The 12,419-nt window shown below is 47.4% G+C and overlaps 1 protein-coding gene across 1 annotated transcript in view; it reads left to right on the forward strand.

Annotated features, from left to right (window-relative positions):
* Positions 1-11,327, forward strand: part of LOC144150843 (isatin hydrolase-like) — a 58,987-nt gene extending 47,660 nt beyond the window's left edge. The window contains exon 3 of the mRNA XM_077682198.1: positions 8,989-11,327. Coding sequence (XP_077538324.1) covers positions 8,989-9,595 — 607 coding nt within the window. The 3' untranslated portion in view covers positions 9,596-11,327. The remainder of the gene's footprint in view (positions 1-8,988) is intronic.
* Positions 11,328-12,419: the final 1,092 nt, after the last annotated feature.

A 12,419-nucleotide genomic window follows, 5' to 3' on the forward strand; every position in this document is an offset into this window, starting at 1 on the left:
GATTGCTACGTTCGCCACAATCCGGGCAGTCCGGTTCAAAAGTGTCCGTGTAGCAGCTGAGAGTGGATAGACTAGGATAAGACCTGGTCTGCAACATTCTGAGTGTGGCTGCCTGCGGCCTGGAGAGTTTCTCGTGCGGAAGAGGAAACGTTCGCCTGCCCAGCTTATAGTGCTGAATAATCTCGTTGAACGTGAATAAAGTGTCTCTGAAGACCTCCCAACCAATCCCCGAGGAATCGCCTCCGTCCGACCCGGCGCGGTGTGTTATCTCGCGCGCGCGGGTGTGGGCGACCTCATTGAGATTAGTTAATGACAAGTGCGACCCTAGGTGAGCGGGAAACCAGATGATAGTGTGTGAGGAAATGACCTTATTACCTAGGATGTGAGCTACCTCGGCCGAAACGGAACCTGACGCAAAGGCCCTAACGGCTGCGCGGGAATCGGTGTAAATTCGATGCCGGCTGTCGTCAAGTAAAGCAAGAGCCACCGCGGCCTGCTCGGCTCTAGCCGGGGTGGTGTTCCTGAAGGACGCAGAATTGAAAACTTTGCCACTGTGATCTACCATAACTGCCGAGAAGTTTGCCGATCGTCCGTACTGCGCGGCGTTGAAGTCTCCAGCAACTACAAGCGGAGATCCTGCCGCCTTTCTAACCGCCTTGGAAATGAGAGAAGTAAAACGCTGCCTCATGTCTCGAGGAGAGCTGTAAATGTTAAGTATGAAAAGGCTATCCCTCAGCTGGCCACTCGGAATGATCTCGATTAGCGAGTGCTCCGTTTTACTGTGATCCATGAAGAGATTGTGAACGGTGAAAGTGAACTTTTTCGAGACGAGAGTACTAATGCCTCTCTTGCCGTCTCCGTATACCGTATAAGATTCAAATCCAGAAAGTGAGACCGACTGAGCCAATGTCTCTTGGAGTAAAATGACGTGCGGTTTGTTAGGATGGGATCTGACGAACTGCTGTAGGACTGCCTTTTTAGCTACATACGAAAAAATTGAAACCGACATAAAGGTGACCGAACCATCCAACCTAAAAAAAAAATGAATAAAAAACCCCCCAACCACGGACATATTCATGGTGATATTGAAAAATATTCAAGAAAAGTAGACAAAACCGAAATGGCCCAACCCACTGAATAGTAAAAAAAAAAAGAGCTGCAGCTCACCTAACCGGAACAAAACCACCCGAAATTTTGTGTAGAATTTCATAATGTTCCATAAATGAATTAAAACAAGCAATTAAAAATAGAATGGCACCTTGCGCATTTGAACCTGATTCTTGCTATTGCTATCCGAACCTGTATGCCAGGGGACCAGCCGGTTCGTGTTTGTTTAAACAGGGTGTGTACTTGCTTTGTTGTTTTGTCAGTATACGTTTCCTTTTCTCAAGAGTATATAGGGCTGTTGGACTCGGTCCCTTCTATTTATCAGGACGCAAAGTACACGCGTGCATTTATGCACATTTTATCGTTGCCGCTTCACTACGTTCTATACCGATCCATATCGCTTATCTATACAGTTTCAATTATATTAAGTGTTACTGTTTAGGCGGCTGTTGGCGCATTTAAACCACCCTACTCCACTGTTGCGCTTTTCTTTTCGTCTTCGTCTGCCGGCCACGACGCCCGAGGGCACAGGCCACATCCTACCACCAGCTACGCTCGCAACGATTTTTTCCCACCGAAACAAAGAGCAAAAGTAAAGTTGAATTGGCACCTTGGCAGCTACGCTTTTGTTGGCTCAGAGAAGGAAACGCAATTCTGAATAGGGCACTCCTACAGAAAACAGATGGAGACGCAGGTTTCTCTGGCAGTGTTTGCAGTTCAAAGTGTTCCACCTTGAAAATTTGTTTTCGCCCGAAGTTAGAGGTGGAAACTAGTCACGCTGAATTGTCATCGTTGTACTTCCCTACGCGGTGTGTCGCCGAGCCGCATGTGTTGCTCAGTTCATCGCAAGACATGCAGTTGCAGATCTCTCACACTTACCGGCTTGCCATACGCCCACATGTGCCTCAGGGCCTAACGATACGTCCCGTGGAATATAAAAAGAAACCTGACCCGTGCTTTTACCGCGTCAGCAACATGTAGTTTCTGTGATATCATAGAAAACCTAAGTATTGCTTCACTGTGCCGGGCCAGCCCGGGCCGTCAGGACGGCCCGGCCCGTCCGAAGCATTTACATTTCGGCCCGAGTCCGCCCCGGGCCCGGGTGATAAGTAAGTCGGGTGGCCCGAGCCCGTGCACACCTCTACCCTCCGCCACCTACTGCTTTCGGTTTCGGTTCCGTTTCGTTCGCACGGTTTTCAAGGGGCTGTGGTTTCCATGCCCAGCTTTCTCGCTCAAAATTCCGACCTCTCAGGAACCTAGCAAAACCACTTCACGAAAGTGATATTCGGAATAACGCAAGAAGTCAACGTGAACATCAAAATACTAAAAGAACATTCCAGGATTCTGAATATTTTGTGTGTAATTCTATGTCAAATCTTACTCCCCATGCATTCCTATGGGACAGTTTCCATGGCTCAGGAACCTAGTCGCGCAATGTGCGAGACTTCAAACTGCGCACAAAGCAAGTTTTCTCCCCCAATGTTGGCTGCGGAAAATAAATTTACATTTCGCTGAAGAAGTACGGAGTAATCGCTGTTGAAAGGACTGCCATGAGCGGGAAAGCTGCACATGGGTAGGATTTGCGCAATGTTCCGGCGCGTGCAATCCAGCGTCTAACGTTGATGCGTCTAGCGATGCCATAGCGACGTAATATAAATAACGATGTGCAAGTTCGTATGGATGCCCAATAAATGCTCCTGTGAAGTTACATTTCCCTTTCGTGTTTTACCGATTCCTATGAAAGAGGCATCAACCACATTTTTTTCGAAACATTTCTGCACTTACGTGTCGTAAATATCTCCGCCGGATGTGTTTGTCATCGACGAGCTTGCCAGCTGGACTAGTTCATGCGCACTTAAAGCAAAGTCGTGTTGAAAGGGGCTCGAACAAAGAGTAACTGACAGAATCACATTGGACGTCAATCTCATTTCATTAAGACCTAGTTTTATGGTTCTAATTTTACGCTTGCAATCCAGTCGTACATTTTCACTGGCTTATCGGCCTGGCCACACATGCATGTCACTGCTGTTCGGTTCATGGCTCTACGGCCAGAGCTTACACGCTCAAACTCCACTCACGTATTCCGCCACACCTTGCTTTCATCTACATCAGCGGCTGCAATTAAGGACGGAGGGTTTACCTTGCTTACACGGGCCACAGTTCAGCCTTCTAGACCCATCCGCATTCACCAGAGAGGGCGAAAAATTTTCCGAGTCGTCTGCTGATACGTAAGCATGTTTCACAGCCGCTCCGCTATGCATCAACCAACTCCAAAATCGGTTTAGCGCAAGAACACATTGCTGGGAAGACATTTTAGAGGGAGCATTGTAAGCAGCCGCATATCAAAGCACTACACGTCACGTTTCTTTCAAGTTGGCTTCACTGCCTGAACACAAATGCACTGCTAGTGCACTGTGTCACACGCTTATGTTTTTTGTTGTTGTTGTTCAGTTCTTTCTTATTATTTCAGAAGATAAACATGTTATCTAGAAGAATTACGGATTCATTTTGTCGATATGAACCACCCCGCTTTTTCGATGGGGTACTCGCCAAGGAAAGCTCATGCATTATAAGTGGTGGCCTGGCACGTGTCTTGCGAACACGCCGGTATTCCACCTAATTCATTAGCAGAGGTTGTAACGCAGCCTGCAGGTCACGTGACCCGAGGCGCCACCCTACGCAATACACGGAAGCCGGCACAAGCGGGCGTTGTGCGAACTATACAGGCTGCCCGAGAATGCATTCATTCATGCGACCGCTAAACTCCGGTGGTTCCCCGCGAGGCAAATACATATCACCGTTGATTGCGGAACCCGCACTACGAATGCTAGAAGTGACGCCAGTGAAAGTTGTCCTCTATGGAAGGCGAGGAGGCGGGAGAAATGAAAACGACTTAATGAAGAAAGATTGACTCGCGCTAAAGCCTCGGGGTGCCATAACTACGCGCAGGCCTTATTCGTAGGTCAACATGCGTACAGAGGCGCACATTTGCCTGGGAGCACTTGGCAGGGGCCGAAAGTCGAAGCGCACCACGTTTTCCAGGACCAAAGGCTCCCGAGAACTTGCTATACCGCCTGCGTGTCGGAAGAGGCAATAGAGCACGTTCGGTGTCGCTGCCCTAAATATTTATCGGAAAGTAGTTGCCACCTAGCTAAGCCGATTGGACAATCCACCGTTCACAGCAGAGAGTGTACCCTAGGTCATTGGTCCCTACCATCAACTTCGCAGAAGAGCGCTTATACCTTTTTTGAAAGGTACGAGTTTACACGAAGGAATGTAGTGCCAAAAACGGGACTTTAGTGTGCGCGTGCATTTCCGCTCCTTTCTCCTCCTCTTTTCCCGCCCTCTCTTTTATCCCCTGAACCCCATTCTCCCAGTGTAGGCTAGCAAACCGGGCTCTACACCTGGTTAATCTCCCGGCCTTTCCGTCCGTTTTCCCCCTCTTCCCTCTGATTGTGAGTGCAGTTTTACGTCCCAGTAACTTGTGACGGCTCAAAAACGCTTCAATGAGAGACTTCGCTGTAAACTGAAGAAAATTTGCAAGTTATTTTCGACCTTTCGTATAGGGCTCCTTTGCACGGGGGTGTTTTGCCGCGGTGAGTCACCAACTCATTGGGAAACTGGGGTCGTGAGAAAAGCACCTCGTTACATTGTCGCCCCTGTTGCGTACAAATGGCGCATGAACTGCAAAAAAAAAACACTGGTTCTTGGCATTTTCCTCCAGTGGAGATTTTACTGGGGTTCTTTGAAGGATTGTAGTGCAGTTAACAGTAAATTCTCGCTCTGGCATGCCTTCGTTGTGTTGAGAATCGTGCGTTTATTGGTGTCGCCATGGAAGTATTCCGGAAAACTATGTCAAGTCTACATATGCGCTAAGGAAGCACGATGAAGGCAGGGAGGGAGGGAGGGAGATAAACTTTTGAGCATTTTAACACGGGAGTGTTTTATTCCGGACTGCACAAAAATTTTCATGACGTCATATCCGTCACGGAAGGGACGCCAGTGCAACGAAGCAAGCGGCCTGTAAAGGGTGCACCCCTTCACACAGGGTCTTCTTGCGGGGAAGCAACCTTTAGTACTTAAGAGTACCTTGTACTTAGGGTTGTTCATTTTCGGGTTGTATATTTTAATACGAAATTGTTTTTATGCCGGGATACACCAAGATCTCACTGACGTCGTATTCGTCACAGAAATTACGCCAGTACACCTTTGCCAAAGCGACCCGCCAGCAGGACGTCGCTCGCCAAGCACACCCGCAAAACATCCGCCGATCGCAAACAATGCTCAGCTGCAGATTACGCTGCACATTTCACTTTCATTTTTTACCGATTCCTATGGCAGAGGAATCAACCACAGTTTTTTTTTTGCGTGTGAGGTGTTTTCTAGTGCTATAGTCGAAGTGTCTTCGCACGTTCTGCCCTCTCCGTCAGCATGAGCTGATTGTCGTACAGCTGGACAGCGCTGGACAGCGCTGGACAGCGATGTCTCCCACTGCTTTAGGTTGGGGTTAGGGAAATGGGGTGGCAAGTCCGGGTTAGGCTACATTCCCAGTATCTGAGGTACAGGGAGCCCGAATGTCTCCAGAACTATCATCGAGGTAAATACTGATTGGAGAACTGCATATGAAGACGGACTGAGGGAACGTGTTTGTTTGAAGAAAGCGAAGTGTAGATTCCTGTTTTTTTTGCTTAATTGAGGGTGTAGAGGGGGGCAGATTCTACGTTATAGCCTTTAATTCTAGGTTGTATTGTGGTAACCCACAAGGTGGCGTGAGGTTCTCCTTTCGAGGTATGACTGGCGGGTGAACAGACTGCCAGTGGAAGCGTGGGTGATCTAGGTTGTTGCAGGTATACTGATTGAACATCGACACAGCGCTAGCGTGCTCTCTGACGACATGGAGTATTTTTCTGTGCCGCACGCTACGCTCGACGCACTTGTTTGGAGCGGGAAGCTTTCGCGGTGAACAGTCCAAGGAAATCCAGGACTATTGTTGAGTCCGTAAGCTTTCAGGCCGTTGAACGGTAACAATTGATAGAGCGGCGCTAAGGCATCACCCGATGTGTGGGATCACCCGATCCCCGTCGAGTCGCGAATTCAGTCGCTCGAATGAAACTGCAACACCGTAGCACGCAAAGTACAGCTGATAAAGGTCCATGTGCTCAGACTAAAACAGCCCTGCCCTGCATGCCAGCTTCACGTCTTAGACAGTGCTTACAGCTGACCCAATGAGCCTATATTTTAGCGCCTTTTGGAGGTTTCTCTAGTCCATATGATGGCGTGAACGACTTCTAATGGATAAAAATAGTCTAAAAAATCGCTTTGCAACATAAAATACAATGGATCGACTGCCACGCAGGGCATAAATTTGCGCATCTTATTTTTTGTTATGGTTGTTGTCTAATGCGTAAGCGACATATGGGTTGGCGCCAGCGAATTTTCCATTAACATAACCAATTAATAAATAGCGGTTAGAAAAAACATAACACGAACTCTTATTTAGAGGCACAAGTTTGCGCACGATCGAAACCTCATATTTTATTCCTTCAGGCTTCGTAAAGAAAGTGCATGCCGAGCTTTCTCCCTCAGCACCCGCCGCGGTGGCTCAGTGGCTAAGGCGTTGCTCTGCTGAGCACGAGGTCGCGGGTTCGATTCTCGGCCGCGGCGGCCGCTTTTCTGATGGAGGCGAAAAGCAAAAATGCCCGTGTGTACGAGATTTCGGGGCTCGTTAAAGATCCCCAGGTGGTCAAAATTAATCCGGAGCCCTCCACTACGGCGCGCCTCATCGCCATCGTTGCGTCGGCGCGTTAAACCCTACAATCAATCAATCAAATTTCTCCCTCAGCATTTGTGTTAGAACACATGATCTTGTAATGACCGTTAGTAAATAAAATGAATTACTGCGCCCCTCTAACACCTGTCGGTTATACCTCACTTCGGTTGTACCTCACTGAATAGTTTAGTTACCTAACCCCGCAACACCGACACTTAGAATGATCCATCACGCCCTGAATACCGTACCCCTATCATAGCTTCCGTTTTTTGTGTGTGCCTGCATTTATGCTTTTTCTTTTTTCGTCCGCCAGTGGGTCCTTCTTTCGCTCAGTGGCTTTAGTGCGTATGTGGCCAGTAATTTTACAATCGCCACAATAAATCTGGTGTGTTGAAACCTGCGTTCCTGGGTTCCCACAATCTCAAAGACTGTTCGTGTGCTTCACTAGCACGAAATGCTAGTGTGACGTATCTGGGATTAGAATTGGATAAGACGCTGCCGGGTTGCACTCACGTCGAGAGGATATGCAACAAGTTACGTTGTGTTGCCGCGCAGCTGTATCAGTTAAAAGCATTATGAATGTTCAGTTAAAAAATATGGTGTATCGCGCACTGCGGGAGTCGATTTTCAGATACGGACTTTCGCTTTATGCTTTTTGTTCTGACACACTGAAAAACACATAAATAAAATAATCCTAAAGTGGGCAAAGAGTTTTATTAAGTTAACAATCCAGATAACCTGGATAAATAAAAGCCTATTCAAAGGGGTAGGTCTTGAAAGGAGCCATGCAGACAAAATACAAGTTTGTTTTATTCGAAAGATTTCGTGTTTTATAGCGCCCCCAGCGCTTGTCCGTCAGAAAACGATGCTTTAGTCACTAAGAAATTAATCAATTTAAGTTAAAATTTTGATTCCCCGCCAAATACTGTGTTTTCATGACGTCTGCAATGACATCACAAGAACAGGTCTTCAAGCTTCTGCGGAGCCTTGTTTACCGTTAGTCAACCTAGATGGCGCCACCATACCGCGGCGGGCCGTTTTCTGCCTTTGCTTTGTTTTTGCCTTATTTTTAACTGGCTTGTTTTTGTTCAGGTGTAAAATAATCGTTTCGTGAAACATGGTGTTCGCTCGACAAATATGGTCATGTAAGACCGTCGCTTACGCCAATCGGCTGTGTGGTCTGAGACAACCCAAAAGCGCCGCAGTGTTGTGCCAGCAAAAACAAGCATAGTGCGCGCAGCAGTACGCATTGATACTTCTATGTTTACGTGTACTTTATGTTTACGTTTACCCCACCATTATTAGTGCTGTAAAAAGAGCATGCCCTACAATTAAGCGCTATAGCTTGTTCGGCAAGCTTTTAAGCCCTGCCTAATCTGCGTTTGCTTTTGCCGGCCTCAGCCGATCGAAGAGCTGGCACAAATGACGTCATATGTTCTGTTGCGGGAAATGAGCTAGTTGGTCGCATGGGCATTCGCTTTTTTCCTAATTATATAGCTTTTTTGAGCCAAGTTTTCCTTTAAAGTGGTGTCAGTAGGATTCTAATGAGGCAGTCCTTCGAATAAACCAAACTTGTGTATTGTCTACATGTCCCCTTTAAGTCGAACAGTTACGAGATTACGTGATTTAGGCAAGCCATTATTTAGATCATCGCGTCAAAGCGGTGGAACCGAAGAATGGATTTAATTTTAGAAAAAAGCGAATATTACAGCATACCACGGATTTACACCACTTACGGAAAAAGGTAAGCACAAGAGTCCATAAGCGTCGCAGACTTTAGAATGACTGCAATGTACAGTGGAAAAATACTCTTACTTACTTGACAAAGAAAGTATTTTCTACAATATTTATGCAAAAACAATGATATCATTTTTATGATTACAGACCGCACGCGATGTGCTTATCAACGTTTTGCTTGCGTCAACGTTTATATACTTTTATTTTGTATTCGTACATTATCTCACATCTTGCAACCAGCCATCCGCGAGAAAGAGCTCCAACGCGCGTCCGTCGTATATAACCGAGCGCCTTCCGTGCGCAATGTGTCGGAACAAAAGTGGTTTAAGTGGCGCTCTGATATTTTCTTCTTTCGCGTCTCCGCCTTCACGCAGGTATCAGGAGGAAAACGTGTGCTCCTCGACGCGCGGCGGCACGCACGTGGTCGCGCCCCGGCACCTGCTCAAGGGCCGCTGGTCCGTGACCGACCTGCCCCTCAACCGACTCGTGGCCCCCGGCGCGGTCATCGACATCGTCATCCACGTGCTGCGCAGTCGAGACTACCGACTGCGCATCTCCGACGTCATGCGTTGGGAGGACATCCACGGAAGGCTTCCTCAAGGGTGCGTGCTCTTCGTGCGCACGGGCTGGTCCCGCTTCTGGCCGTCCTGGTACAAGTATCACGGGCAGCCCGCGGTCAACGGCACGTCCTCGCCGCTCGACACGAGGCCGCACCACCCGGGCATCCACCCCGACACGGCCACGTGGCTCGTGTCCAAGCGCAAGGTGTACGGCGTCGGCATCGACGCACCGTCCCTGGACTACGGCATGTCCAAGGATCTGGGCGCGCAGCACATTCTGCTCGCGGCCAACGTCTATGGACTCGTAAACGTTGCGAACCTCCAGGAGCTTCCCTCCGTCGGTTCCACGCTGTTTGTATTCCCGATGAAGATCCGGGGAGCCGGCGCATCTCCTGTACGCATCCTGGCTGTAGTACCCTGAGCTTGAATCACGAGTGTTTGAAGCTCGTCGGACGTTACCGAATGTAGAGAGAAAGCGGAAAGCACCGCGTGACTAGTGCTCGCCAGAAAGACCCCGCTTCGTTTTAGCCTAGCTTTGACTAGGCGTTGTTAGAGGCTTTGCCGCAAGAGTCTGGAGTCATCTCATCCGTTTCATTGCCGGGGTACAACGCGTCGGTTTTCCTTTATCCGTCAAAGGTGTGCCTGGCATCGTCGATGTTTCAAGGTTCATGGTTGGCGCACCTTTTGGTGCAACGAAAAGTAATGTATAGATCGTAAGTTGCTGAAGATGTCCTTGTTATATCGCGACGCAGATTGTTGCCTGAGTAGTCAATGGCTGGCCCGCTTTCAAGATTAGAAATTGCGTTCTGTTTGTTCTAAAGAAATCTTCGCTGCATGGCGTGTGGGAAGGGAAGATAAGAGGACGGCGACTGGAGTTGCACGTCGCAATGTCATAAGCTGAAAGGAACTTCAACCATCACACCTTATTAAAGCAACAAAGTCAATTATCTGTCATAATATCGCGTGTAGCTGGTGCGTTGCCTGTCAGCGTGCTGAAGACAGTTCTAGCTGGCACGGTGGCGTACGGTTCTGCACAACTGTATTGTTTTCGTCCCAAGTGACGGCATCAGTTTTCACCATCGAGGCAAAATGGCAAAAAAATTCTTCCACATGTAGTGCTGGTGTACGTAAAAGGGTTCAAAATGGTCGAAAATATTTCATCACCCCCCGTCGCAATGTGTCTCATACCTCAGCTGTACCTTTGTTGTACGGAATGCTTTAAATTTTAATTCCTGGCACGTTAACCAGCTTTTGCGTCAACACCCATTCACCAAAATATTTAGCACGTCCTTTGAATTTGAATTTTACCCCAAGCCATTTACTTCGCTATTTATTTCGCTTGCAAAAAAAAAAAGGCCCATATTAACAGTCACTATCTTGCATTTCGCCTGTTTGCTCGCACAACACACCTGCGCAAAAGGCTGTTCCATCAACGCCTTCCAATCGTATTAAATATAGCAGCGACAAAATTCGAAGTAGTAATGTATGAAGTTAGAAATTGTGGAATGGAATTCGCAGGATTTGTTATTCTGTTTACTTGTGTTACTGTGCGTATGATTTGTCACCATGATTTAATGAAACCCGTAGGGCTCTACACGCAGTAAAGTTACTTGCCGCGTATGAATGCATAGATACACAATGTTCGTGCATGCACTTGTATAGCCTGCTACAGGGTCCCCTGAAAAAATTAGCTATAGCGTTGTGTAGTCTTGCTATCATTGCTCTACACTGGGTAACAGCCGAAGACTGTGCGTATGGGCACATTTCTGCCGCCACTTATGATAACGCAGGTCATCGGATGACATGTCGTGATGTCTGTCAGGCGGTGTTGTGATCACGGTTTGCTGCCGTAGCGTTCCGAGGTCATATGTCATGGTATTCTCCAGCGCGTGCAATCACCCAATTAACCTCTCGTGCTCCGGATGCTCTTGTATTTCCCTCATTGTGGTCGAAGATTATGCGCACGGCCGCGTATTTCGACTTTGCAAGTCTACGCTCACGAAATGCACATTTGTTGCCCATCATTTTATTATAGTTCACAGCGCATCTGCTTCCCTCGTGTACGAAGTGTCATCATGTTGGTGAAGAAAAGTTGACCCGCTTGTTTCGGCTTCAACCGACTCATTGTAAATAAAGGATGGTGTTCTTTTACCGTTGACCTCTAAACGTGCGTCTTTACTCAATTACTGCTTCCTGCAACTTTACACTCACTTCAAACAAAAGGAGTGGAGTAAAGAAAAACTTTCCGCTTTGCACAGGTTTCTTACCAAGACATGAGTTCACCGCTTTTAGTGACCCCCTCCGATTTCGAGCAACCAAGGCAACATCCGAATAAAGTGTATATCCAACAATGAATCACATTCACGTCGTCAACCATGTAATGGAAAAATTTGGGGAGTATAATCAACCTTTTTACATGCCAGTTACAGATAACGAAAAATCATTTGACTCAGAAGAGGTGCCTGCAAAAATGGGTAGCGTGCAGATAACAGGGAGCGCAAGGCACGTTCCTACTGCGCTATTGGAGTTCATCTAAAAGAAATGCATGGTCGCCGTTATAGTTCCCCAGGAGGTCAAAATTATTCCGAAGCCCTCAAATATAGTACCATTCATAGCCTGCGGTGTAACTTGGGAGAGTATAAACACCCCATATTTAAAATGTATATGAGCATGATGTTTCAACAAGAAGAGCGGGAAGTTTCCCATTAGGTAGGGCGTAAGGCAATGGAACACCATCTCACCGAAACCGAGGTCACGAGAAAATGGAGAATATTTGCACCGTTTGACATTTGCGAATGACATCATCTTGCTCTGGAGAAAGACTACAGCAACGCACGCTTTAGAAACTGTACTTTGGAATATGTTGAAAGAGAAATATGAATAAATCGAACGCAATGATAAATATGCACGCAGAAAGCACCCCCTCCACCAACGGCAGTAAAATACTAGAAGAGATAGGCGCACTATCCTGGCAAAGTTGTGAAAGCAATTCAAGCACCGAGAACAAAATCAGCCCTACAGTCACAATGGTATATAGAGTGCATCCAGTCACACTCTGTAGTAATGAACGGTGTCCTACCTCTGGCATTTTGAAGGAAGGTGCACAGCCACTGCGCACTGCCGGTGATGACTCACGGGGCAATAACTTGAGGAATTACTGAGCACTTAGAAGGAAAATTTAGGTCGACCAATTACAGGAATGACGTATAGACGTGTGAAACGAGCGTCTTAGGTAAGGGAGGAAA

The sequence above is a fragment of the Haemaphysalis longicornis genome, unplaced genomic scaffold, assembly GCF_048455015.1.
Source record: "Haemaphysalis longicornis isolate Haplotype H1 unplaced genomic scaffold, Haemaphysalis longicornis Haplotype H1 scaffold_80, whole genome shotgun sequence".
Taxonomy (NCBI): Eukaryota; Metazoa; Arthropoda; class Arachnida; order Ixodida; family Ixodidae; genus Haemaphysalis; species Haemaphysalis longicornis.